The 24,628-nt window shown below is 36.6% G+C and overlaps 3 protein-coding genes across 4 annotated transcripts; all 3 read right to left on the bottom strand.

Moving 5' to 3' along the window:
• Nucleotides 1-1,398: 1,398 nt before the first annotated feature.
• On the bottom strand, nucleotides 1,399-7,517 carry LOC110700855. Its single transcript, XM_021878439.1, has 6 exons — nucleotides 7,202-7,517; nucleotides 5,137-5,200; nucleotides 3,518-3,931; nucleotides 3,310-3,352; nucleotides 2,570-2,912; nucleotides 1,399-2,245 (listed from the first exon to the last, which is right to left on the bottom strand). The coding sequence occupies exons 1-6, from the start codon at nucleotides 7,280-7,282 to the stop codon at nucleotides 2,033-2,035; spliced, it is 1,158 nt and encodes a 385-aa protein (XP_021734131.1). The 5' UTR covers nucleotides 7,283-7,517; the 3' UTR covers nucleotides 1,399-2,032.
• Nucleotides 7,518-10,925: 3,408 nt separating this feature from the next.
• Nucleotides 10,926-13,446, bottom strand: LOC110700368. Its single transcript, XM_021877894.1, has 2 exons — nucleotides 12,768-13,446; nucleotides 10,926-12,391 (listed from the first exon to the last, which is right to left on the bottom strand). Exon 2 carries the CDS (start codon nucleotides 12,381-12,383, stop codon nucleotides 11,133-11,135), a length of 1,251 nt encoding a protein of 416 aa, XP_021733586.1. The 5' UTR covers nucleotides 12,384-12,391; nucleotides 12,768-13,446; the 3' UTR covers nucleotides 10,926-11,132.
• Nucleotides 13,447-13,574: 128 nt separating this feature from the next.
• Nucleotides 13,575-23,766, bottom strand: LOC110700367 (protein MODIFIER OF SNC1 1-like). Of its 2 annotated transcripts, XR_002507198.1 has the most exons (11): nucleotides 23,172-23,765; nucleotides 21,002-21,063; nucleotides 19,922-20,002; nucleotides 19,789-19,833; nucleotides 19,276-19,648; nucleotides 19,003-19,105; nucleotides 18,310-18,387; nucleotides 16,957-18,181; nucleotides 16,636-16,885; nucleotides 13,981-16,552; nucleotides 13,575-13,898 (listed from the first exon to the last, which is right to left on the bottom strand). XR_002507198.1 is itself a non-coding variant. In XM_021877893.1 (10 exons), the coding sequence occupies exons 2-10, from the start codon at nucleotides 21,031-21,033 to the stop codon at nucleotides 14,078-14,080; spliced, it is 4,662 nt and encodes a 1,553-aa protein (XP_021733585.1). In that variant the 5' UTR covers nucleotides 21,034-21,063; nucleotides 23,172-23,766; the 3' UTR covers nucleotides 13,575-14,077. The 2 variants fall into 2 exon arrangements, 1 of the variants encoding a protein (XP_021733585.1); XM_021877893.1 differs by having other exon boundaries at nucleotides 13,575-16,552; nucleotides 23,172-23,766.
• Between the last annotated feature and the right edge of the window lie 862 nt (nucleotides 23,767-24,628).

The raw sequence follows: 24,628 nt of genomic DNA, 5'->3' as shown, positions 1-24,628 counted from the left end.
AAAAAAAGTCACCCTATAATATTACAATTATATAAGTCATAAATTTTCACCCACTTAATCGAGTCACTCCCACTTTTCAATAAAAGTCACCCTTGTCTTACCATACAATTATATGACTGTTATTACTAATCAAATTAAGGCCGGTGTGGTTGACTTGATTATGAGGCGGTTTGAAGCTCCCCTGCTCTTCAAAAATTGGACAATATACAATCTTCAAACATTAAAAATCAGGTTTCAATGGATTAAGAAATGAAACTTTGGTAATTTAGGTGTATAATACACATTGACTTATCATAAATATGAAAATTATACTCGACCCTAGTTGAGACAAATCAGAAAATACCAAAGATTATAATCATAGAGTTAACAAAATAAATTATCCTCAAATGGTTTCTGCCAAATACCTTTGACACAATTATGTCAATGATCTGGACCTCTATCATATTTATATTAAGAGATTCTGATTTATGTAACTACTCTGAATATCTCCAATTCATTGTTATTCCTCTATCTGAAGAATACAAGGGAGTATCAACAAATTAGCACCAAACCAGTGTTTTTTTAATTCCAATGTATTGACTATGTAATATAATATAAGTTGGAATTGATTTTTTGGGTTGAATTAAAATTTATATAATTAATTTATACAGCATAATGCAGTCAATGTGTAGTTTATGAATTAGGGCCTTAGGGGGAGATGTTAACTGCGAGTAGACAAGTAGTTGCAGAACCTGTGAGTGCAATCAGTTCTTTATATCCTACATCAGAAGAGGGTGAAAATGTGACTCTTGACGCGAATTTTCATTGTCTTGTGATGTTTGAACATCGAGTTGTAGGAAGGCTTTCACAATCCGCGCCCTCCTGTCCAGCAGACAGTTTGTGCTTATTAGTAATGATGCAAAGTGATTTCTCAAGGGCGAAAACAGAGGTAGTTTTTCAATAGAACTAAGAAAAAAAACACAGAAAGAACTGATTAGCAGGCTTAGCTTTGTGCAGTTCTTTATTCTTGTTCATAGTATATAAAAAGCTTCAGCACTCTCTGAAGTCTGAACTATATATCAGCATGATTTTCAGACTTTAGGTTTATTAACAGGCTAAAGTTATGCGTTTGGTGAAAGAAAATATGTCTTCGTGTTGATCGTTCCTCAAATTATTCGAGGAACAATGAATTTGTGCATCTATACATTAAGGCACAGAGGACTGAAAAATAATTAGGACAGTAATTTCCAAAGGGACCAAAATAGAAAGTACAACAGTCAAAAGTGAAATGGAGGTAGTATATCACATGTATCATCATGATACTGGAAGAAGCACAGCTAAAACACACAATGTAGGAAAAAAGGTCTTTGAATCATCATAAGTATTATGCATTTATGCCAGTGCCCATATAATTGCATTATTCATAAGGCCTAACTTTGAAATACATGTTATCATCATATCATAGTGCTCCCTAAAGAGAAGCAAATTTTAGGTACAATGTACAAGTGAGCCTTCAGAAAGATCTACACATGCCTATCAGGAGTTCCAAACATGAACACACAGCAAGCGTGATAAAAACAATCACAGTTCGGTAAATATGAAGCTTCTATGGGTGATCAGAGGCTGAGGAAGCACCATGAGAAAAAATGAACATAAAGATCCATAATTTGATCCTGCAGAAAGCTTAGTGGTAAAGAATAAAGAATGTATGTTTCATAATGTTGAGTATAAAACCCAGTCATTTGTAACAAAGTAATTATATAAGCAATGTTACAATCCCTTTCATTTTCCTCTTTTTTCTAATTTTGGAGTGTTCGGCGGAGTAATGCAGCAGCATATAAAGCTGTCGTAATGAATACACTAAACCCTATTACTTCCTATCTCAAGTAATTTATCTAAGCTCAAATCTTAGGCATGATCTGCGCATAATGCTGTAATTTAAAATTTTTGAACCAACTTCTCCCCATTGATATCTAGTCATTTTCAAGCTAATGACAGGCTGCAGGGCTGTAAGCTCAAATCATGCATTGAAAATCTTTATTTCAGGGGTACCTCATTGCTCCAAAATGGAAGATGGAAAAAACCTCATAAGAAAGTTAGAGAGAGACCAAATGCAGATGAGGCCAAGAATTTGGAGGACACTCAACAGAGTGCCCAAGGAATTATTAATGGCCAAGTTGTGTGCAGTCATCTCAGCTCCTCTTACAGTGAAAGATAGAGCAGTTACCAGTTGTGTGGCTCGATTTAGTTGATGTAATCTATACACCTGTTAGATATCATTCAGCTAATCGTCAGTCCCCCAAAAAGAACAAAGTAAAAAAAAAATTGAACAAAAGAAATTACAAGATTTATACAGTTGCAAATTTGTAATGTGCTGCAAAATTATATGAATCCCCAAGTCACTAGAAATCTACCTCCTTCTGGGGTTCTAAATTATCTTAGCATGAAACATGAGCCATATATCTGTTACAAATAATTCCTCTATAATACGAATTAACTCACAGATACGTAACTAAGGTAAATTTGTCTCCTAAAAAGCATTAAAAAAAAAAAGAAAAACAAAACAATATTAATGGACAGAGTACTTCACCTGAAATACAACTGGAATGACAAGCCAAGAAGGTGACTTTGTATACTTCGCATACTGCTCGAATGCAAACTGTACAACAATACCAACCAAGTAGGGAGCTAGTGCAGCAGATGCTGCAGGTCCCGTCCAAGGCCAAACAAAACCCATAGTCACCATTGGAATAATAAGACTGAGCATTAGAATAGCAACTGAAGAAATCCGATGTCCCATCTGGGTGGTTAGCTTTCCATAGTTGCTGGTAGCAGGAACTTTGTTACCAGGGCTCCAGAGGGAGTGAATAAGAAGAAGAAAACTGCAACCCCGCAGTAGAAGAGAGCCTCTGTGAAAAAAAGTATGAGGAAATCTGCAAGAAAGAGAGGAAGAGAATTAAGTAGTGTATCAGATGAGCATAAAGAGAAATATTGGCTGGCTTGCAATACAAAATATCTAGATGGAGTGCTAATAAAAAGTAGTGAATAGTTTCACGACAAGTGAATGTTGCAATTAAACGAAAGAGTGCTCATGAACTTCCATAATAATCTTGGATACAGTGATATACTACTAGTCATTCAAGATTTTGTGAATCAAACTTGGAGTTAAATGCAGAAGCAACTCAATGCATAGTAATGCTAGTGAAGATTTATAGCTATCTCGGAATCATAACTTGAAGCTCTAGCATATGAGTGCCCAATAAATCATGATTTGCACTTGATACAGGTATTAGACAACATTAACATGCACAGGTTATTCAAAAGCTGTACCTCAACATATTAGCAGAGATTAGTAGTTGTTGCTCCTTGTCACCTTCAGAATTAGTTTCTCTTTGTTAAAGTGACATGATTAGATTTCCCATTTAATGGTTGTTTCCGTAATACACATGACATCAAGTAGTAAACATGTAAAGCAGATGTCACCTTCATCTATAAAAATTGGGCTTAAATACAAGAAGATTTTAAGTCAGCATCTCACCTGTCAAGAGGGAATCTTCAAAGATTAAAGATATTATCCTGCGCAAATATAGAGATGGAAGAATGAATGAGGCTACAAGAACAGCAGGGCCAGCGAACCATAAAAGGCTGTTCTGATTCTTTTTCTCTCTAGGTGAAGGAACTACATTCTCTTTCGCACGCTGAAGACTATAAAATGAGACAAATCCAGGTTTACCGCCACTTCCCCCCGAGTGCTCATATGAAACAGTAGGTGAGACGCCTTCGTCACCCACATTACCATCTAAGTCTAAGGGTAACTCTTCTGTCCCCGAACCACTCAACTCGATCACATCTTCTGGAAGGAAATCTTCAGATACAACAGGAAAACAATTTCTCCTCCGAAGCTCTTCTGTGGATTTAAGCTTCCCAAACCTGCACGTCCATAGCTTTGCTGCTAGACAGAACAGAAAGAAAAGATGATAGGAAAGAGTTAGAGTAATGCTTCAAAGAAAAATTCTTATTAATGTTACCATCACATTGGATCAAGGAAGGTCACCTTCAAACAATTACTAAAAAGTCTTATTTAGAGCACAAAACAGATGATGGAACGCTAAACCATGGTTCACTCAAGACAAGCCACTGCTAGAACTTAGAAGTTTTATACGCAAGCTTGGGTATTTCAAAACAACTTGGATGCTCCTAAGATTGAATGATCATTCTATGTTGGCTGAGGTGGTAGAATGTGGTGTATTCTTAAGTGATTGACAGATCATTAATAGTCTCAGGCCTAAAGCTATCATATGTTTCCGGTGAGCCCATTATGAACAATTGTAAGTAAACAGCCCAAGTCAACATTGATTGGTATAGAGTAACAAATACAACACCAATATAGTATAGAATATTTAAACAACCCATGTAATACATGCATGCATCAACAACTAATTGTATGGAAAATAATGAATTTGGGTATAAATTGATAACTCAATGAAGGACTACCAACACCTTAATAGGACCGCAGGATGCCAAGTTGGTATTTGGAACCATCTCTTACAGACTGCCAATGCAACATAATTCCAAAATAGCTACATGATTGAACCAAACTCATTCTTAAGACTTTATAGACCTGTTGGTAACCTTGATATGGTTACAAACCAGCCTATATGACCACAGGGGACACCTCCCACATTCAGTTCAATTTTGGAAAAAAATTCTGAAATAAGTCCGAAAGCGTGGATTATAGCCTTCAATTGTGGAAAATTTTTTACTTTTTCAAGCCCATAAATGAAAGAGGTCGGGGTGTTTTTCATGGACCTATGACAACTCGGGAGACCATTTGGGTGGTGGAAATTTAGCCGTTTACATACATATACACGCCTCCATAAACTCTAGGCCACCATAGGGTTCTATTAAAGCTAGTTTCTGGTGAGCCTCATCACAAAGCCATAATCTTTGCATTAGGTGGAAATGTGGTATGGAAGGAAGGATCCAACTGTGGCATGAAGTTTCTTTGTAGAACTTTTGGCAAAGATAACTATGTACGTGATAAAAGAAAAGGTCAGCATAACTGACAGGTCAAAATTGCAATACTCATAACAACAGAACATAGTTAATCATGGACATAAGTTAATCATGGCAAATCGACAAAAGTTTGAAACCCACCTTTTGTACTTGTTAAGTGCTTCCTGTTCTGCTGAGTTACAAAGGATCGTCGTCTTAAGCTTATCTGAACATCAAAGAAAGTGAAACTGTTTTTATACTTCAATATTGTAAATAACATCTCAAAATTCCAATTAGAAATCTATGAGCACTTCATGAAATAGGGACAAAGGCATGTATTCCCTCTGTCCCTTTCAAAGTGTTGTTTTAAAAGCTTTATTAATTTGAGAGGGTGGTGGTTAAAATTTCTAAGTGTTTTGCACAACTTCAGTGCAAAAATCTTGACAACTATTGTCATGGACCCAGTAAACAGCTCAGCCCAACCCATCAAGGTATACACTAGAAGGCCCAAACACAAACAAGCAACCCATGGTCAACAGGAGAACAACGGTCAGCAAGACAAGGGTCAACCAAAGGGTCCTTGAAAGGGACGGTTAAGGGAAGTCAACACAACAAGAAAGAAGAGACAAATCTAATTAAAGAAGAATTAGGGAAAGCACTCAGCCTAGTTTCAATTATGTCAAGTATGGTTTTGCTATTTTAGTGATTAGTAGTCACATGTAAGTTACATGTGACTACTAATCACTAAAATATTAAGCCTCCTTGTGTCTTATAAACTGATTATAAGTAGAAGAAGATAGTATGTGGAAGGTATCCAGATATTATTTGAGTTAAGCCTAAAGTTACTGCGAGAGTCATAGCCTCAAGCTATTCTTATCCTTGTAATCTTCTTTAAATATTATTAATCAATCAAGCTTTCCCTTAAATTGTCTCTAATTACAGTCTCAATACATTGCTGAATTTCGGTCCTTGACAACTATCCCTATATTACCTATCCTATTGTACAAAAGAGTTAATTTGATTATATTTTTCCCACAATTATTATCATCCCAAATAGGGATGTTTCATTTCATATAATATTTTTACTAAATTCTTGTGCATAAATTATTGATAACTGGTAAAAATACAGAAGACAAGCCAACCTAAAGTTAAAACATACCATGCGGGAATTAGAGCCACAAAATCATTTAAATCGCATGTATATATAGCACGCAGTAACTACCAGAAGCAATGCCAACGGGACAGCTCTACTCCACAACAGTGTAAATCTTGAAACTTCTAGGAATAAGCTTCTAATATACCCCAATTTCTCCTTTCAGAACCCCAAACTTCTGCCTAAGGAGCAAAATAATATAAAGATCTGGAGCAAATATCCTAAGTAAAAGGTAATACAAGCAGAGATGCTTAATGACGTAAGAGACACACCTGGAGAAATAACATTACAAACTTAGGCATCTACAACATATTGTTCAATTCATCCTGTAACTAAGTCAATCAACCCGAGGTAATCATCTTGAACTACATGTAAAATTGTAGAATCTAAAAGCATTTACATACATTCATACTCTCATACCTAGCATGTTGAGTGTATATGTCTACCTAGAAACCATATTTCTTGAACTTCCAACGATTCACCCATAATCCATCTGATCTAAATACCACGACAAACATATCCTTCTGTCTGTTACTCATAGTAACATTGATTTTATAATAAAAACTAACAACGCGACCACTAAATCCGGAATGAAGGAAGTGCAAAATGTCACTATCAATAGTGTGAATTTGGACAAAACCTACACCACAACATGCTCATCAACATATGTAGAAGTGATAGAACCCTACAATTGCAAAGAATGTGCCTTTCCCTCCAAATACCCTCAATTTCACAAGTCAGTTACTCATCCAGCTCAAATTTGTGACATAAACAAGAATAAAATTCAATCAAAACCCATTGTTCAGTAGAAAAAATACAACAAGAAGAAAGACAACAAAAGTACTGAATTAATAAACAGCCAAAAAAAAATCACAAATTCGCACAAAACCCACTTCAACCCAACAAATTATAGCTCAAATTAAACTACCCCAGAAACAAAATCAATATTTTACAATAATCTGATAACAATAATAGATACCCAATAATAAATTAAAGCGTACAAATGCATTAAATTTCAAATTAATCAATGATAAAAACGATGCTAATAATTGGAATTGAGTGTAAGAAATTCACCAGGCAGCTCTGTCTGCATTTAATAGGAGGAGAGAGAAAGGGGGCAAAGCAAGAAAGAGAGCCACTAGCTTCCATTGCCATGCTCACATTAGTTGTTATGGGTGTTGAGAAATCGATAGACCCATTTGACTATAAGAAGAGATTCTAAGAAACATGCATTTGATAAAAAAAATTGGGAATAAAATCTGGGAAAATTTGGGGATGATAAACATGCACTAATGTTTCTGTGAATATGGTGAAGCAAACGACAGGGAATTTAGTTTTTGTTTGGCTAATGCTTTTCTTGTTTGTTTGCGATAATGAAGTAATTGTTTTGGGGCTAATTTCTACCTGTATTAACTATAGATAGCAACTTCGGCAAGTGGCCTTGTATTTTTAGGGTACCGGCCTACGCCCGGTAAATCTGTAGGTAGTGGGGCTCTAAAGTTACAGGGTGAGTTCTACTCCATCGAACTTTGCTGGTATATATAAATGTTATGAGTATTTATGTATTAGCAATAAAGAATTAAAGATAAACAAAGAGTTAGTATTCCTAAATGTTAGTGAAGTGGGAGTAGATTTACTTTTGTATATTGTTTGTCGTCCTATTTCATTGTAGTAATTTAGTACTTGTACTTATAGAATTGTTTATCTGTCGTTTGCAAGATCAAAATGTTACAAGGTTAATGGCCTTTGATTTAAATTCTCAAGTTTATATGTCCAAATTAAAGTTAACGATTGTTCATTTAAACGTTTATACTTTTCTGACTAATTCATTAAAGTACGTGGAGGAAAATTATTTGTGAATAAAGGGAGTAAAATTTGTAAGTTTCCTTAAAATCATTCTTAAAAGTCAAATTATAAAGGGTAGAAAACTCTAAAGTCTTAGTTTTATACAAATTTATGGTCCCATTTGGTTTCATTCCTTGTAAAGTTATATTTTTAGCATTAGTAGTGTAAGTAATGACTTGTATTTGGTGTGTAATGAGAAGGGATCATATCGGAATGTGATAGTATGTATGATTAGTTAAGTACTTAGGGCCTTTTTTGATTGACTGAACTAAATAGAACTAAACTGAACTTATTGGAGCTTAACTGAATATTTTATGAGAGAAGGAAATTAAGAACTAGACTGAACAGAACTGAAATTAGGCTGAAAAGAACAGACCCTTAATTGTGAGAAATTAAATAAAATGCAAGAGATAATTTTCTTCAACCTTGTAACTTGTTCAAGCTTTTTCTCACACCAAAATGGATGATTTCCGGCTATGAGAATACAAGAGATCTCTGAAATCGTTTTGAGACCATATGAATCGACTATAACGTCTTGAAGAAGAGAATTAAGCTACAAATAATGGACTTCATCAAATTTACTTCAAAAAATACATATATAATATGAGAAGAGATTATTTTATACTGTATATAATCTTAGAAGAGTTTATATATAATGCAAGTAATTAAGTACACCACATGTTTTTATGTTATCACAAGTCATAATTAAGTTCAAGTGCTAAACATTGCTGCTAGACTCCTCAATTCCTCATTGATATAACACGTGTGGTTGATAAAAGTTTCCATGTAAACAAAAAAGTCCCACATCGACAAAAAACACAAAAAATATCATCTTTATATACTCAAGAGATCAGTTGATAGAGCACGACCTTACTTGAACAGGATCTGTTCTATAGGATCGTACCTCTGTATCCTTGAGTTCTAAGGAGACAGAAAACCAAGTCTGGTGGATGAATTATGACCGTACGATCAGAGCGTGATAAACGGCCACCGTCGATCTTCGGATCACCGGTACTATAGAGGATCGTTCCTCAGCTCCTCTGTGAGCCGGGGATGGTCGCACGGTTGTCTGACAGACTTAAATCAAAATCTTTTTTAATTTTCATAAGAAAAAAAAATGTGATTAAATTGTTGGTATAATTACTGCAACATTGAACTAAAAACACTTTTATTTGATTACATTTTTTTGGGGTTGATAGAAATGAAGGGGAAATTGGGAGGAAAGAAGGTTCCGACCGGAACGCCGTCGTTGGCGAAGTCGTGTGTGGTGGTTGTTTTGTCTCTACTCGGTGGCGCTTCCATTGTTCACAACATCTACAAACCTGATCTTGTATGGTGTTTTACTTTTACTTGTTTTTGTTTTATAGAGTTTGCACACCATATGTTTGATAAAATGCTCCAGTGAGTAACTGATGTTTTTACTACGCTGTGCTTATGTTGTGCTGCCCAAGTCTTGTTGTAACATCTAATGTTCTTCATCGTTTCAAATCGAGTTTATCGAATTCATTGCCTCCCTTGCTCGATGATCAATTGCTTGTCTATGTTAAGTTTTATTGGAATGCATCGACATTGTAGCGTAAATCTTGTTATTCATATTAAATGAGTTGTATAAGCCAAGATTTTCTTTGTGTGTAGACTTTGCCGCCTTTGGAAGAAGTGAGTGTGGATAAGAAGGAGAAGCAATGATTATTGATTACATCTATCTACTCTTGCTGTAAGTTCAAGTTGAGTGATGAATAATGCCGTCGGAATATTTTGAATTCCAGCTAAATGTACGAAACTAAGTGATGAAACTTGCTGTTAAATGAAGTTTTATGTCATGCTTGTTTTGAATTATGAATGGTATGATATTGTAGCTTTCTCCCTCAGTTATCTTCATAAGATAAATACGAACTTCCGTAATTAATTTCTTTCCATGCTGATTACTGAGTTCATAATAAAATGTAACCCCAGAAACATTTTCTTTCTTTTCATAACTCGATTGCACGTTCTTAGCTGAAGAAAGCCAGAATTTCCACTTATTCCTTACTAAGTAGGCTTTGCCGAAAACTATAGAAAGCTTGGATTTAGGCATGTTGTTACCAATCTAATGTAACGCATTGGATCAAAAACTACTTACCTGCAAAACAGTGCTAGCTTATCTCAAGTCGACTGTTGTAACAAGGATTCCACAGTGGCAAAAGGTAACATCATTGTCGAACAGACAGTAATCTGAGCTTAGTAGCACAACTGCTAATGCAGAGGATCTCCCTGGTAGCACTGGCAATCAGTCATCCTAGCCAAACCCTGCAGGGGCTGCGCTATAACTCAAGACTATAGTGCAACCATAGACAGTTGGACAAAGGTTGGCAATTTGGCATTGTAGAGACGAGGGTGCTCAGAGGCTAGAATCGTCATAGATTGCCAATTGTCACAAATCAACTGATGTTTTGAAGTGTTCAGAAACTTTGCTGAGGATTTTTAGTAATGCTATTGTGTGATGAGAACCATAGAGTATGTGCGGTAACCCTGTGTATCACTGACTGGCTTCTCAAAGGTCCGTAGTTCTACACTCGACTTGAGGTGGCAAATGGCAATGGTCTTCCTGTTCTATCCAGGGAGGGGAGCGCAGAGTACATAGTTGCTCCTTCTCTTCCCTATAATCAGGTGTCATTGGCACGCAAGTGTTTTACAAATGACCATAAAATAGTCTAACTGATAACTTTCTCCAAATATGTGTTTATTCAATACTCTTCAAACTAAGAATGAGACTTGCCGTTGAATGAAGTTTATTGTCATGCTTGTTTTGAATTATGATTATTACTGTAGTAGTGTAGTATTGTCGCTTTCTTTATATTTTACCTTCCTAAAGATAAATTTTAAATACTTTTGTACAAATGAGAATACTGGTCAATTTTTAAAAAGTTTGACCATAAAAAAGTCAAAACAAGAACATCATTTTTTAGTACGGAGTACTATGTATATCTTTGTCTCCTTGAGACTCGAAGGAAAATACCATATTACAGTTGTTAAAACACAGGGTAGAAATCAAATAGATGATCAGTCTGTAACAGAGTAAAAACAAAGTCTTTGTTCCATCTATTCACCTTATTTGTGCTAAACTTAAATAATTCATACTAATTGAAGCTGATTTTTACTTACAGAAACAGATTAAAATTGATTATATCATCGGAGACTCAATCCAAGTATATGGTATGCCTTCTCCTAACAGTGATGGACTTCTGTTGAGTAATAAATAGCAAATCTCTTGTGGTGATCGATCTAGGCGTTTGATAAACTTCCAAGGCTGCCCATCTAATATATTATAAAAGCAAGTGTTTCCGTAACAAACTCCATGCCCATCCCACCTCCATGTCACGCGATCATCCAGGTTAAAGATGGTATTAGCCGTAATGCCAGGGTTAGAATGAGCAGGTACTTGGACACTGAAGGAAGAGTTGGAACCAGTGAATATAGCTCTGTCACCCAGGTTTGTAACTTCCTTGACCTTTCCGTCCTTAACATCTAGCTCGAGTACCTCAAATCTTTTGGTTTCGCAAGAGGTAATATGAATCATATACCAATTTAAATGTATTATCACCTGACGGATAACCAACAATTGACCTGCAGATTCAACCAAATAATAATACCATGCTTCATTATTTTTCCTGGTTTCCAACTCAGTGACCACCTGAAAATGAGGACTACCTTGGGCTGTCTCAAATTTCACAATCATACCATTGCAGTTAACCCCATAAAACTCTCCTTGATAGAATGTTATGTCGCGGCAAAGAGAGCCAAGAAAGCCATCCAAGTTCAACTGGGGATCCACTACCTGAATCCACCCATCATCATAGCCGTTCCTCCAATAAACCAGCATTGAAGGAACAGTAATATCGGTTGTATCTTTGTCCTCCAAAGCAAGGAAGACAATAAAATCCGACGTGATTGATGGGTTGGCGGATAGGATTAGTTTATCAAGGTGGTAGTCAACACCGTAGTGCACAGGCCATAATAACTCAATTTCGGGGAGCTCTATTGTGGCACCGGTATAGGGGTTAAAGAGCAAGAGTTTAAGACTTTCTAAGACCAAAAGCAGCCACCCATATGAAGCTAATATCCTTTCCTCGTCATTGTTGTAGACTCCCTCTTGGACTTTAATGTAGCGAAACGTGTTCTTGTAGAAGCTATGGAGTGTATAATATAACCCCGAGGAGTATCTCTCTGGATATCCTAGCCATGGAATTGTATGCTCGCGGCCTAATGATGATCTTCCATCATTATTGTTGATGAATGCTCGGAATTTAGCTTTCTTAAGGGCTGATCTCCAAGAAGAACAAACACAACTTAGAGTCACAAAGTCCTCAAAGAAATGAAGATGCTCTGCAATCTTAGTGACGAGCTCTTTTGGCATGTCACCCCAACCTGCCATGCTTCAAACTATAAGGGAAAGTGTTAATCAGTATTGAAAATCTTTATTAAACAATTTACAATAATAATTAAGATAACCATAGTTGACATATTCAATGATTGTATACAATATTGATGCATAATGATCGTAAAAAGTTCTATCTTTTGATATCTAATCGAGAGGAAATAATCTCTAAAAAAAAAGTTTAAATTTATTTAAGGTTAATTTAATATGAACCTTTACTTTTGAGATCAAAATTCATACGACACCTTAATATATTCAAACAAACAACAATCAACTTTTTCACCAAAAAAAAAAAAAAAAAAAAAACATCAACAACAACAATCAACTTTATTTAAGCGTAATTGCAAGTTCACTTAAATTTTTACAAAAAAAGAAAGTTACCTCTTAGTGGTGAAATTGCAATAGCTGAAACGAAATTGAGTTTCAAAGTGAAAAAGATACGAGGGTTTAAATAAAGGGAGAGTACCACTTAACAAAGTGAGAATTTTTTGGAGAGAAAGGTGGGATACTAAGAGGTTGTTACCTAACATATATATCTATCTTGGATTTTTAAGTGATAATTTTTTTTATTTTTTTTTTTAACTATATCCTTCTCAAATCTCAATTTTTTGATTTGATTGTTTGATTTATTAGAAAGTTGAGGGGAACTGCTCCGCATTGAGTTTAGTATTATTTACCTGGTTGAGTGGTGGTTGATTGTTAGTGCAAGCTTGCATTGAAGGATGGCTGAAATGTGAAATTAATTTGGGTCTATTGTTTAGAAGTTAAGAGGGGGTTGTGAAAGGAACTAGGAAGCAGTGATTAATTTGGTATTGTGAGGTTAATTATGATAATTTGTGCGTATGGATTGAAGAACTACCCTTTGATAATTTGTGTGTATGGTTTAGACATTTTCCCTCTCTGCTTTATGTCAAATCGTTGCACAAAACCTGTAACGGAAGTAGTAATATTAATGTCTTTCAAGACATGAAGAGTCTGATTTAACTTGTTGATATATGCTACAGGCTGATGTACTGTTGATATGAAGCTACCTATACGTTTATAATGTGATATAGGCTATGTCATATGATTTTTTTAAATTCACAAGATTAATTCCGTGTTATTTTGTAATTTAAAAGCATATCTTTTGCTGTAGAGTTGATTCCAACCAGCAACTAAAAAACCAAAAGAAAACTATAGCATCCGAGGGATCAGAACATAATTAGTAAAAATTGAAAAGGTGAGCATTTTGTTCTTTTACACAAGTGGAATCGGAGAACAATTTCCCATTTCCATATTGGCAATTGCTAGTCATTGAGCACTAGGATCAAGGATTACTACATACAAGGGCTTTCAGCTAAAAATGGTGAAAGGTACCGGAGCCATCGCATTGAAATCCACGGCCTACCTAGTTAAGAGAATACATTTTTAAGCAAAAATCAACGCAAAATAGTAAATAAGAAATACAGGAAGCACCTCCGGCTCCAGCTAGCCCAAATGATTCATATCTGCACCATCACCAGCCCCTTCATCCTGAGGTCGTCGACCAGTCAATTACCAACTTAATATCCAGATTAGGGATTAATAAACTAACTCTAATAAAATTACAAATTACCTGCTGCTGAGGGAGGATGACATTTAGGCTTACATTACTGGATGAAAATGAATCGGATTTAAGACATCACTACTGGAAGCTGGATTCACAATCTCAATCATTCATTACCACTTTGCCTCCCTTGAAAATTCCCCCTGCCGCGCCTTGAATGACCCTGTCCTCCCCTCCCCCGGAATCTCGAAGCTCCAGATTGACTCTCGGTTTGTACCCCAGGGTCATTTGATCTACTGCTGTTATTATATGGTCCCACAGGCTGGTATTCATAGTGTGAGTTCTGCCTCTGCCTCTCACGATTTGCAGATGGAAAATGCTGCTTGTTTTCTTGGACCGTCGAGCTCCAATCCCCACGAGAATCATGTCCTCGATTAGAACGCCCATTCTTGCGGTATCCAGAGGAAGGACGGTGCTCATTGCGACCATCCAATCCTCCAAATGATGCAGGTTCAACCTCCCCTGCGGAAGCTTCTGGTTCCTGAATAGGAGAATGAGGACGCCTTTTAACAGGAGCGACTTTCTTATCCCGCTTAGCATCTTCATTTCCTGTTCTAAGAATTGCTTCGCCTGGACCTTTGCTTTCAAAAGTTGGTGCTGAATCTTTAGCAGCAGATTGTTTCAATTGTGATGAAGAATGTGAGCCGCCATTAGGCCCAGTTTCGAATTTCAAGGCCTCGCCTTCAGGGATTAAATTTTGACTGCCACGAGACCTATTTCCTTGCTGACTATGTGCAACATAGCCTTGAGACTTGGGTTGCCAATGAGGCATACAGCGGTCCTCAGCTGCTCGATTGTCTCTTAAAGACATTGTCTTATCCACTTGATTTGCCTCTACATAAGAATATTGAAGCTCAGTCAAACCAGCATTTGGATCTTTATGATCAAGAATCTGAGGACTCCCACTGCCTTTTTGCCCCTTGTATGGATGCCTTTTCCCCCTTCCTGTTGGAATGAGGCCCTTTACATCGGTGGACTCTGCCAGTGTATTAGAGCTCAAATCAGTTACACTCTCCCAACCATCAGATATACTGGTTTGTGGTCCTTTCACTGAGTATTGATCAGGTCTAGATGGTGGTCCTCTCACAAAGGATTCATCAGACTTAACAGTTGACTGAGACCCATTGGATGCTTGACTATTTTTGCTAGAATTAGCAGCAGAACCGTCTTGGGAAGCTTGAAAGGAAGTTGATTCAGCAGCAACACGCTGACGCCACGATCCCTGAACCCTTTGATTCCTATTCTTACCATCTACATGTTTAGATTCCACATTAGCCCCTGGTTTCATGACATTCTCAGAGCTGTGAGAAGCCTTGTCTCTACCACCACTTCCATCAGTTTCAGATGGATCAACTGAAGTAGATGGGGATTGCTGTATACTTCCTTGCTGTGCCAGCTCTTTGGCTACAGGCTTAGGGACATATCTTTCCATCTCAGCCCTTTTAGTTTTGGAGCTATTGTTCACCAAATTATCACCTGTTGATGTAGAGACCAAAGGTTCAGCAGCTTTCTTGCTGGTTTGGTCAGTAACCTCAAATTTATTATGCGGTCGAACTGGTGCCCAAACAACAGCGTCATTGCTGTGAGATTTTTCAGATGCCCTATTACCTTGTGAATTTCTGGGCTTCCGAGAATGTTGAGCTTTCCAGGCACTATTTACTTTACCATGAGTATCTTCACGAGATAATGAAGAGTGGTTTTCAGAGGACTGAAAGCCATCTTTAGGATCAGATGACAGCTGCATGGAGATGGAATTAACAGGCAAGCTGGAAAAATTATGCTCTGTACTTTCAGAATTAGCTTGAGCAAGATTAGAATCCTTAGACTGAGTTGCAGATGGAGAAACAGCAATTGATGACTCCTCTACCTTGTGCCTGCTCTTTCCACTCTTGTGAATTTTCTTTTTTTGAACAGGCAAATCAGCAATAACAGGTGATTCAGACTGTTCTTTTCCAACCCCTGAAGCAACAAAGCTACCAGTAACTTCTTGAGTTGTACTTGCAACCTTGAGATCTTTCAACACATCTGTTCTAACAGCAGGAATTGCATCTGGTACAGAAATTTTCTCCGATGGAACACTTTGCCTTTGTTTGTGACCTACTCGCTTCGGCTTTGAGACTTCACGAACTTGAGGTGTAGTTCTGTGACTAGCAGCATCATCAACATTAATGCCAGCTGCTGACAATTGATTCTGTGAGGAAAAAGATTCCTCCTGACAAGCACCTCTCTTGGTTTCTGCAGCCAGAGGCCTAGAAGATACAGAAGAATCCACAGTTTTAGTAGCAGTTCTTTCGTTTATCTGGGTGAAATTATTGGCAGAAGCTGAGCTTGACCCAGTGCTGTGATTAACATCCACACTTGATTCAACCTGATTCCTAGAAATATCTTGCTTCTTTGGAGCATCACCAGGTGGTGGGATAAATTCTCTCAAGTTTGGATTTTCCACTCCCTGGTTAGCACTACGCCTATTCAGTTCTTCAAGTTTAGCAAGTGCCTTTGCTTTCTGTTCTCTTACCCGCTCTTCCTCTTCCTTTTGTAACTGTATTGCACGTTGTTTTGCTATCTCTCTCATTTTAGCACGCTGAAAAATATAATTAACGAGCAAATTAAAACTTTACAGTACTTTGAAAGGTGTTTAAAATAAAAAAGTGAATTCAAACACACCTGCATATCACTGGGATCAATATTTGACACAAACGATCCCCCATCATCTATTCCCGGAACATTTGCCCTCGACAACTCAACAGTCTGTACAGTTGCAATGTGTTCTACTTGATCGTTAGTAACTGATCTGGAACCAGCTTCAACCACAGATTGCGTATTGGATTTCCTTCCCCATCCATCAGAATCCTGTCCATGAAACCCTCCTTTTCCATGAGGATCTCCTCGACTTTGTGCTCCACGAACAGATCTCCTGTGAATCTGAAAATCAGAACAGCAAAAACAAGACTACAACAGAATAACGCAGGTAAAGTGCAACAAAACCTGGGGGCGCTGGCAACTGCTGATTCTTGATTTTTATCAACCGCAGAAACATCATTACAACGGGAAACAGGGACAAGCACTCCTGTGGGATGATGGCGCTCCAAAACAACATCAGAATTAGCTTCATTTGCAGATCGATGATCCTTGGAATTGCTCACTTGCACCCTATCATTAGGCCCCTCCTCCCTATGGAAACCCTCTTGTTTTCGGCCAGTGGCACGTGCCTTAGCATTCAAACCCTCTAACTTTTGTATCAAAGAATGATCTCGAGGAGAAACTACATTCTCCATGGAAGGACTTATCTGAGTTTCATCTATATCACTCAAGCGGTCAGGGAAATTCCCACAAGAAAGGTTATTAGAAGTAAATTTATCATCAAAACGAGAACCAACTTCTTTGGTTGCACGTTTGCCATGATAAATATCCTCATCTTTCCTGTAATTATCTTCCCAGGCATTCTCCTGCAGTGGTGCCTTTGATAAGATCCCTTTTTCATGAATGCCAGTAGTACCTCTATGTCCCCACCTCTCTTCCTCATTCTTATTCCAACTACCGTTTGGATGCCCCAAGACTTGGTAGTGTCCTCGGGGATCATGTTGATGACCAGGCTCTACTTGTTCAGGACCCCTACCTTCCCGTGACCGAGGACGAACATTGTTTTGATCAGGAACATTTTGGTTTGCATGTCTAGTATAGACAGGCGGTCCAGGTGGCATTCCCATAAATGGTAAATCTCGTTCATTGGGATTACAAAATCCCAGCGGAGGTCTGTAATAGCCATCATATGGAACAGGGCCAGGATAAAATCCAGGCCTCATAGGCATACCTGGATGCATGTGTGGGACATGTGTCATGTGTGGCATATCTCCATTTTTGGGGCGATGTCCATGATGGCCAGCACCGGGGGGCATTGGCTGAGAGCTGGCTATACCAGCAGGAGGAACCTGTGGGTGATAATAAGGAAATGGCTCCATAGGAAAGCCACCAGGAGGTACAGGACCACCATAAGGAGGACCAGGAGGCCCTCTATACCAGCCTCCTCCAGGAGGGTTAACTGGTGGGGCACCACGCCAAGATTCATAATGAGGAGCCATGTTAGGGTTTGGGTACATGTGAGGCTCTCCATGCCATCTTTCCATGTTAGGTCGAGGCCCATCTTCAACAAATGAGGGCCCATCTTTCCTCCAAGAATTACCTTTGACATCTGAGTTTCTGGAGACATCATCTATGAAGAGAAAAGTATGAACAGAACATTACTACTTTAAAAAAGTGCAAATAGTTGAAAATAATAAAATAAAAAAGGGCACAAATAGCAATATAACATCTGTCAGCAATACAAGCAGACTGACTAACCACCATGTGGAATTCCTCTACCATCTTCTGTGGTTCTCACTCCACCCGAAGAACCAGGACGTCCATGAGGAGCATGATCTGTCACATGATATAAATCACAATATGAGTAAGCACAGACCAACAATGAGAAAGCAGCCACCAAAATTGCAAGTACCCTTGAAGCAGACTGTCTATAGATTTATCATATCCTCAAAAAGGTCAAAGATCCTAGAACACCAACCATTAGGTTTAGTTTGGTTAAAAAAACAACAGAAGAAATATTCTTGCTCCTACCAGAGGGTCAATTAGGGATGTGCAGAAAAGGAAACTATGGTAATAGTTAGTGATCACCTTCTCCCATCCCAACCTAAATGGTTTAGGATTGATAAAAATTGCAAATTGATTCAATTATTCTAAAATCGTGTGCAAGCAAATGACTTAATATCAGGAAACACCCACCACCCAGTTCGGAATCACCTCCTCATTCCCAAATCCTAACAGCCCAACCTCAATGGTTTAGAAATTGTAACCAAAAAAAAAAACCACCACCCAATTCAGAAATTGCTTTACTTTCTGAAAAGAAAAAAACAAAGAAGAATCAAACAAAACAAAAGGCCAAACATAAAAGCCCTTCCTAGAAGCAATAGAGGTAAGAGTAAGGTTGTTGTATTCGAAGAGAATGAACGCAAAGTTTGTAAAAGCAAGCATGAGCACCTAGGGTCTCCATGTTCATGTTAGATTTGTCTTTCTCTGAACCAAGTGTTGGAAAATCTCCTGAAGTCAAAGAGAACCCTTCTTTTGCAGAGGATGCAACCCCCTGCATACATATCAGCGAATTGATAAAAAGTCAGATACTGCAAGAAAAATACTAATTTTAAGGCTGTATACAGGGCCCATAATAATGCTGCAAATTCCTACTATGAGCTAGCTATAAAAAAAAAAAAAAAAAAAAAGGTGCACGTTAAACTATTTGTTTGATCAACATACCGTCCGTTCTGAAGATGTGTTTGCACCCCAAACCCCAGAACCTTCAGGTGCAGATTCAGCAAACCTAGATAAGTGTGAGCTACCAGGTCTAGTTTCAGCACTACGAGGGCGTAAAGATGTCGATGAAGCATTGTTGGATGCCAAAATCCCTGAGGCTGATGATGGCCTCGAATTTGAACCCCATGCACTGCCATTAGAATCATGAACTCTCTCACTGCCAGCAGTTGATGGGCGAGTTCCGCCACTGGATGAAGGTCGACCTACCAGCTGACGGGGCGAGGAGCTACTACCATCAGTAGTTGGTGACAGCGCTGAGGTACCCCATGCATTAGACCCAGCAGAAGATGGTCGGCTCCCCCAACTAAGTGTGCCCCTTAATTTGTCACCAAAAGAAAAAAAGAAAAAAAAAGCTCCTTTAAACTCATTACTTACACTTGCAATGACAAATTAGAAAGAAAGGGCAACGAGGCAATTCTAAATGAAAATTGAGAAGATACATCTAAAACTACTTACTTGGGAACAATTTCAACATTAGGGTCCAAACCATGATTCTCCAACCTTGACCAACCAAAGTAAAAACATAAGAAAACTTCAAAAAGCAGAAGCCAAGTACATGCTTCAAAGAGGAGATCAGGAGGACAAGAACCTTTGACTGGGCAAATTAATGGGCTTTGGAACAGCAACTTTGCCCAAGACAGTCATGCCCCCTCTTCTTGCAGAAGCCCATCTGCGTAACCAACCATAAAGCTGAGGAGTGCTATTTATAGTCCCATATTTTGCTTAAATATTAATGAAAATGTAAAGATGTACAGAAAATGCATATACAGAAGATATAATCAAGTAATAAATGCTAGAGGTTACTAGAAAATAAATCAAAAGATGATTTCATTTCACCCCCACAACCCTTAGTTTCACAATTTAGTCATCTTATAGGGACAGGAAATTATATTGATACATGTAATTATATCAAAGAACATTATGATTCTTTCAACGGAGCCATCCTTGGCCTTGAACAGTATTGGTAAAATACAATCCTACTACAGATCCATTAACCACAAACAGTTCATAATAAAGCTATTCATTCATAGACAGGTCAAACAAAAAACATGTTAAATTGTTAAACCCAATACACTAATAACTTAAAAGTATTTTTTGATAGGATGTAATCATAATCTCATTATATTATTTTTAATGCGATTGGATTTCAGATCAGTCACAGAACAGGTTGATTAAAACGTGACCAAAATTTTTTAGGTTGTACAGACACATCAAAAGGCAGGTTCAAGTGCAAAAATTTGGTAAAAATTCACAAACCCACTAATTCTTACTTATAATAAAACAAATAACACACATTAAATAATAAGGGCATTAATTCAAAAAGTGGATTCTCTAACAACAAATATTATTATGAAAAATAATGACAAGTTAAAGAAGGTAGGTCAAACAAATCATTTATAAATATACACAGAACAATTGTGTCGATTATTTCCATTCTCACCACCCTTTCCTAATATTACTCCCAAATTATTTATTTACCTTACTTCATCAATCAACAAACTAATATGCCAAAGTGATTGTTAATGATTTTTAAAGCTATTACACAAACAAACAACAAACTAATAAAAAAGGTGAATTTGTGTGTGTGTGTACACATGAAAAATCCTAATTTCTGGCTTACTTCTAAAAGAAAAGAGATAAAGAAAATAATTTCAATTTTCTAAAATACCTTCGATCTCCAGTTATCGTACTTGATGTCATAGCTTGATCGAAGTTGCAAGATCATCCAATCTGTCACATAATGTAAATGCAAAATCAACAAAATACATAAATAAATATTTTGGAACAAAAGCAAAAGATTCAAATACAGCTTTTCAGACATAATTGAACTAGGGGGCACACTAAAGTGACTACAACATACCTAAGAGAACCTCATTCAAAGACAGTAAACAGTAAATAATATGTTTGAAAAACTAGAATGTAATTCCACGTAGTGAATAAGAGTATTAACATGTAATTTAATCATTTGCATGTAATTACATACATCTGATACTCACTCCATCACCAAATGAAAGCCCCATTAGCCTTTTGCACAAGATTTTAGAAAATTGATTATAAAATTAGATAGTGGGGTTTGGTTGATTAAATATGTATATAAATTCAAAAAAAAAAATGGGGCATGGTAGATTAAACATGTGAAATTAGTAGGGTTTGGTTGATTCAAAGTGAATAGATAAAAATAAAAAGGCAAAATAAAACAATTATTTGGGGAAAATAATATATGTGAAATGGGACTTTTACTAGGAGACAAAGGGTGTACATATTTTTAGATTTCCAAGAGTAGAACATTATGCACCAATAATAGGTTTCTTTTCAAAGGGAAGTATAAGCAGACTTTATCAGACTGCAGAGATGACATAATTAGCATGCACTCCAAAATTGTAAGTATAAAATTGAAATTAAAAGAGGGAGTGGGGAGGGGGGGGGGGGGCTGCCTAAAAGAAAGGATAGTACAAGTACTAATTTTTTGGAAAGTCTCATCCATGTAAGACATAAACAGAATTTGGAGACAGAAACGCAAAAATGAATTATATAAAAAAAAACAAGGAAACTTAATTATTAAGCATTAACAATAATGCTAATAATAACAATAAAATGCAATAATAATTAAAATAACATCAATAACAATCACAAGATCATTACTCCAAAAGTAAAATAAAATTAATAATCAAGTCCATCATCACCATCAAAACATTGTAACATATATAATTAATAGTGTAGACAAGCCATATATGGGGTCCAACAAAGCCATCCATTATAACTTTTAACTTGTATGCACACAAGACCAAACTGATCAAAAGAATGGGAAGTGAAGCTTGGGGCTAGAGATGAAAAGCAGTCAAGCATTCAGAAGCAACTATAATCGATGATTACAGAATAAAAGCTATTTCAACAGCTCAGGTTGTTGTTAATAAATTCCTAAAGTCTATATATCAGATAAACAACTCAACTCAATACAGATTTCACCCAATTAACCATAGAAATTTCAAGCCACACTCATGACCACGATCAGTGTTGAGGAAATTAGAACATGTACATGGAAGCAAAGTTAAACAAAAATGACACATCAATTTGCAAAACTCGGAAAAGTTGAACACGAGAAAAATCCCAAATTTATTCCACTCTTGCTTATACAATAGCCACAGAAGAAGTCCCAATAACTATTCAAATAAGCATATGTATTACATCTGATGAGCAACCTGCAACCCCTAGGCAACACATTCGGATGGACCACCATTCAGTTCCTGTCCCTCCCCTTTGCCAACATATGCTACAACTTCCGATCACTCGTGAACAATTCCAAGTTTCCAACAAGCTTAACTTCTGAAATTCCTTCCCAAACTGTGAAAACCCTATATCCTTACACCCTAAACATCAGCAATGCCGCAAATACAGCACTTATCCACCATAAAACTTCCCAAAGCTATTCTATTACACTTGAATTTACCTGAAAGCATCATCAAAGTTTCTTACTCGCCACAACCTATTTAGTACAGCTAAAATAGGACATATATGGCCTAGTTTGTCCAAATTCTAAAACATTGATGTGACCGAGCAACAAACAATTAGCTCAAAGTGTTGAAAACTAATAACTTTTGCTGCCCAAAAAATTGAAACACACAAAAGAGGGCAGTTTTTTTGTAAATTCAACACAAACCTATGTGGAATTTTATCAGAAATGATCCCAGAAATTTACACAAACATCTAATAATTAACACTATATTACAAACATAGAAACTTTATCCATCGTTTAATCATATTAACAATTCTACGGCATTTCAATAAATTATAACAAAATCCAACGCATTTTCGCAGAAAATAACTGAGAAAAAAATCACCTCAATTGTCGCAATTTCGCTGGTAACCTCTGCAACTTCTTGAAATCAAAAAATAGAAACCTTGTTTAATTTTTGATCTTCAAAACTAACCAAAACCCTAAATCGAAGGATCGAAATTTGTAATACAAATGAATTGAAAAAATTGATCGACGTAAAATTCGTAGAAAGTTCTAGAATCAGCGAAAATCGGACGGACGGAAGCTGCCGGCCGGAGAAATTCCGGTGGCCGGATTACTGAACACCGTATGATAATCCGATTGATCGAACTCTGAAAATGGTTGAATTAGGAATGAAATTAGGGTTGAAAAAAGAGGGAGAGAGAAAACAGGGGAAGAGAGAGAAAAAAATTGCAGGCGGAAGCCCTAGAATGAAAGAGAAAGAAGAAAGATGAAGCAAAACTTCTTCTTCACCCCTTTGATATGTTTTTTTTTTTTTTTTTTTTTTTTTTTTATTGTCTTTTGATGATTTAAATTTTTTTTTTAGTTTGAATTGGCTTGATGGGTCATGGGTTCAACTCCTAATCCATTAACGGATTAACCCGGTTCAAATCCACTCGTTATCACTTAATTCAATCTAGTTGATTTAAAATTACTGGTAATCCATTACATATTAAATTGTAATTAGATAAGGTCAGTTTTAATTTGACTCTATCCATAAAAATGGTAAGAAAAAAATAATTGTCCTTTTAAGACTATTTTGCTCATAATAGTGTCTAAATTTCCCATTTTAGAGTAAAAACAAGAAGGTTTTAAATCGATTGGCGCATTAAACAAAAGCATTACACATAGTCTTTTAATGTCACAGACCTAATTGGTAAAGCTCTGTATAAAAAAAATATAAAAAAAAAGATTAAATTAGAAGAAGTTGTGAATATGGTGTAATTAAATTTAACAAATAAAATTGGGACAAATTCATGTAAAAATTAGTATAAACGCCACTATATATACTTGTAACAAATAGTGTACATCAGGTGCATATAAGTTTTTTTTTTCCTGTGATAAGACTGACAACGGTGTTAGTTACTCAATGAACATAAGGTGTTACCCACCCCACCCATCATGAAATTAGGGTTATATGGAAGATTTTAACCCCATTTTCGAGATAAATCAATGTAATTAGAAATATTAATACAAAAACTATCTCGCTTTGAATGCATTTGCGGGTTGAGGGTGAAAAGAGAACTTTTAAGATATGATTGTGTAGTATAAGTATGTTTTGTAAATTTTATCGTCTATGATTAGTCTTTTTATAAGATTGTGTCTCAATGGTGCACTAAAATTGTTATAATTCGTAAGAAGAATGAGATTGAATTTTTATTTATTTATTTATTTATTTATTTTTGTAATGACCAGACTTGTTATTAACAATCATAGCACATTCCCGGTAGAACTACTCATATGATCTTATGGCCTGTTCTCATAAACTGAACTCAGTTGAACTGAACTGAAATGAGCTGA

Source organism: Chenopodium quinoa, unplaced genomic scaffold (assembly GCF_001683475.1).
Source record: "Chenopodium quinoa cultivar QQ74 unplaced genomic scaffold, ASM168347v1, whole genome shotgun sequence".
NCBI lineage: Eukaryota > Viridiplantae > Streptophyta > Magnoliopsida > Caryophyllales > Amaranthaceae > Chenopodium > Chenopodium quinoa.
The sequence above is the reverse complement of the archived record's forward strand: the minus strand, read 5'-3'. Positions and strand labels throughout refer to the sequence as shown.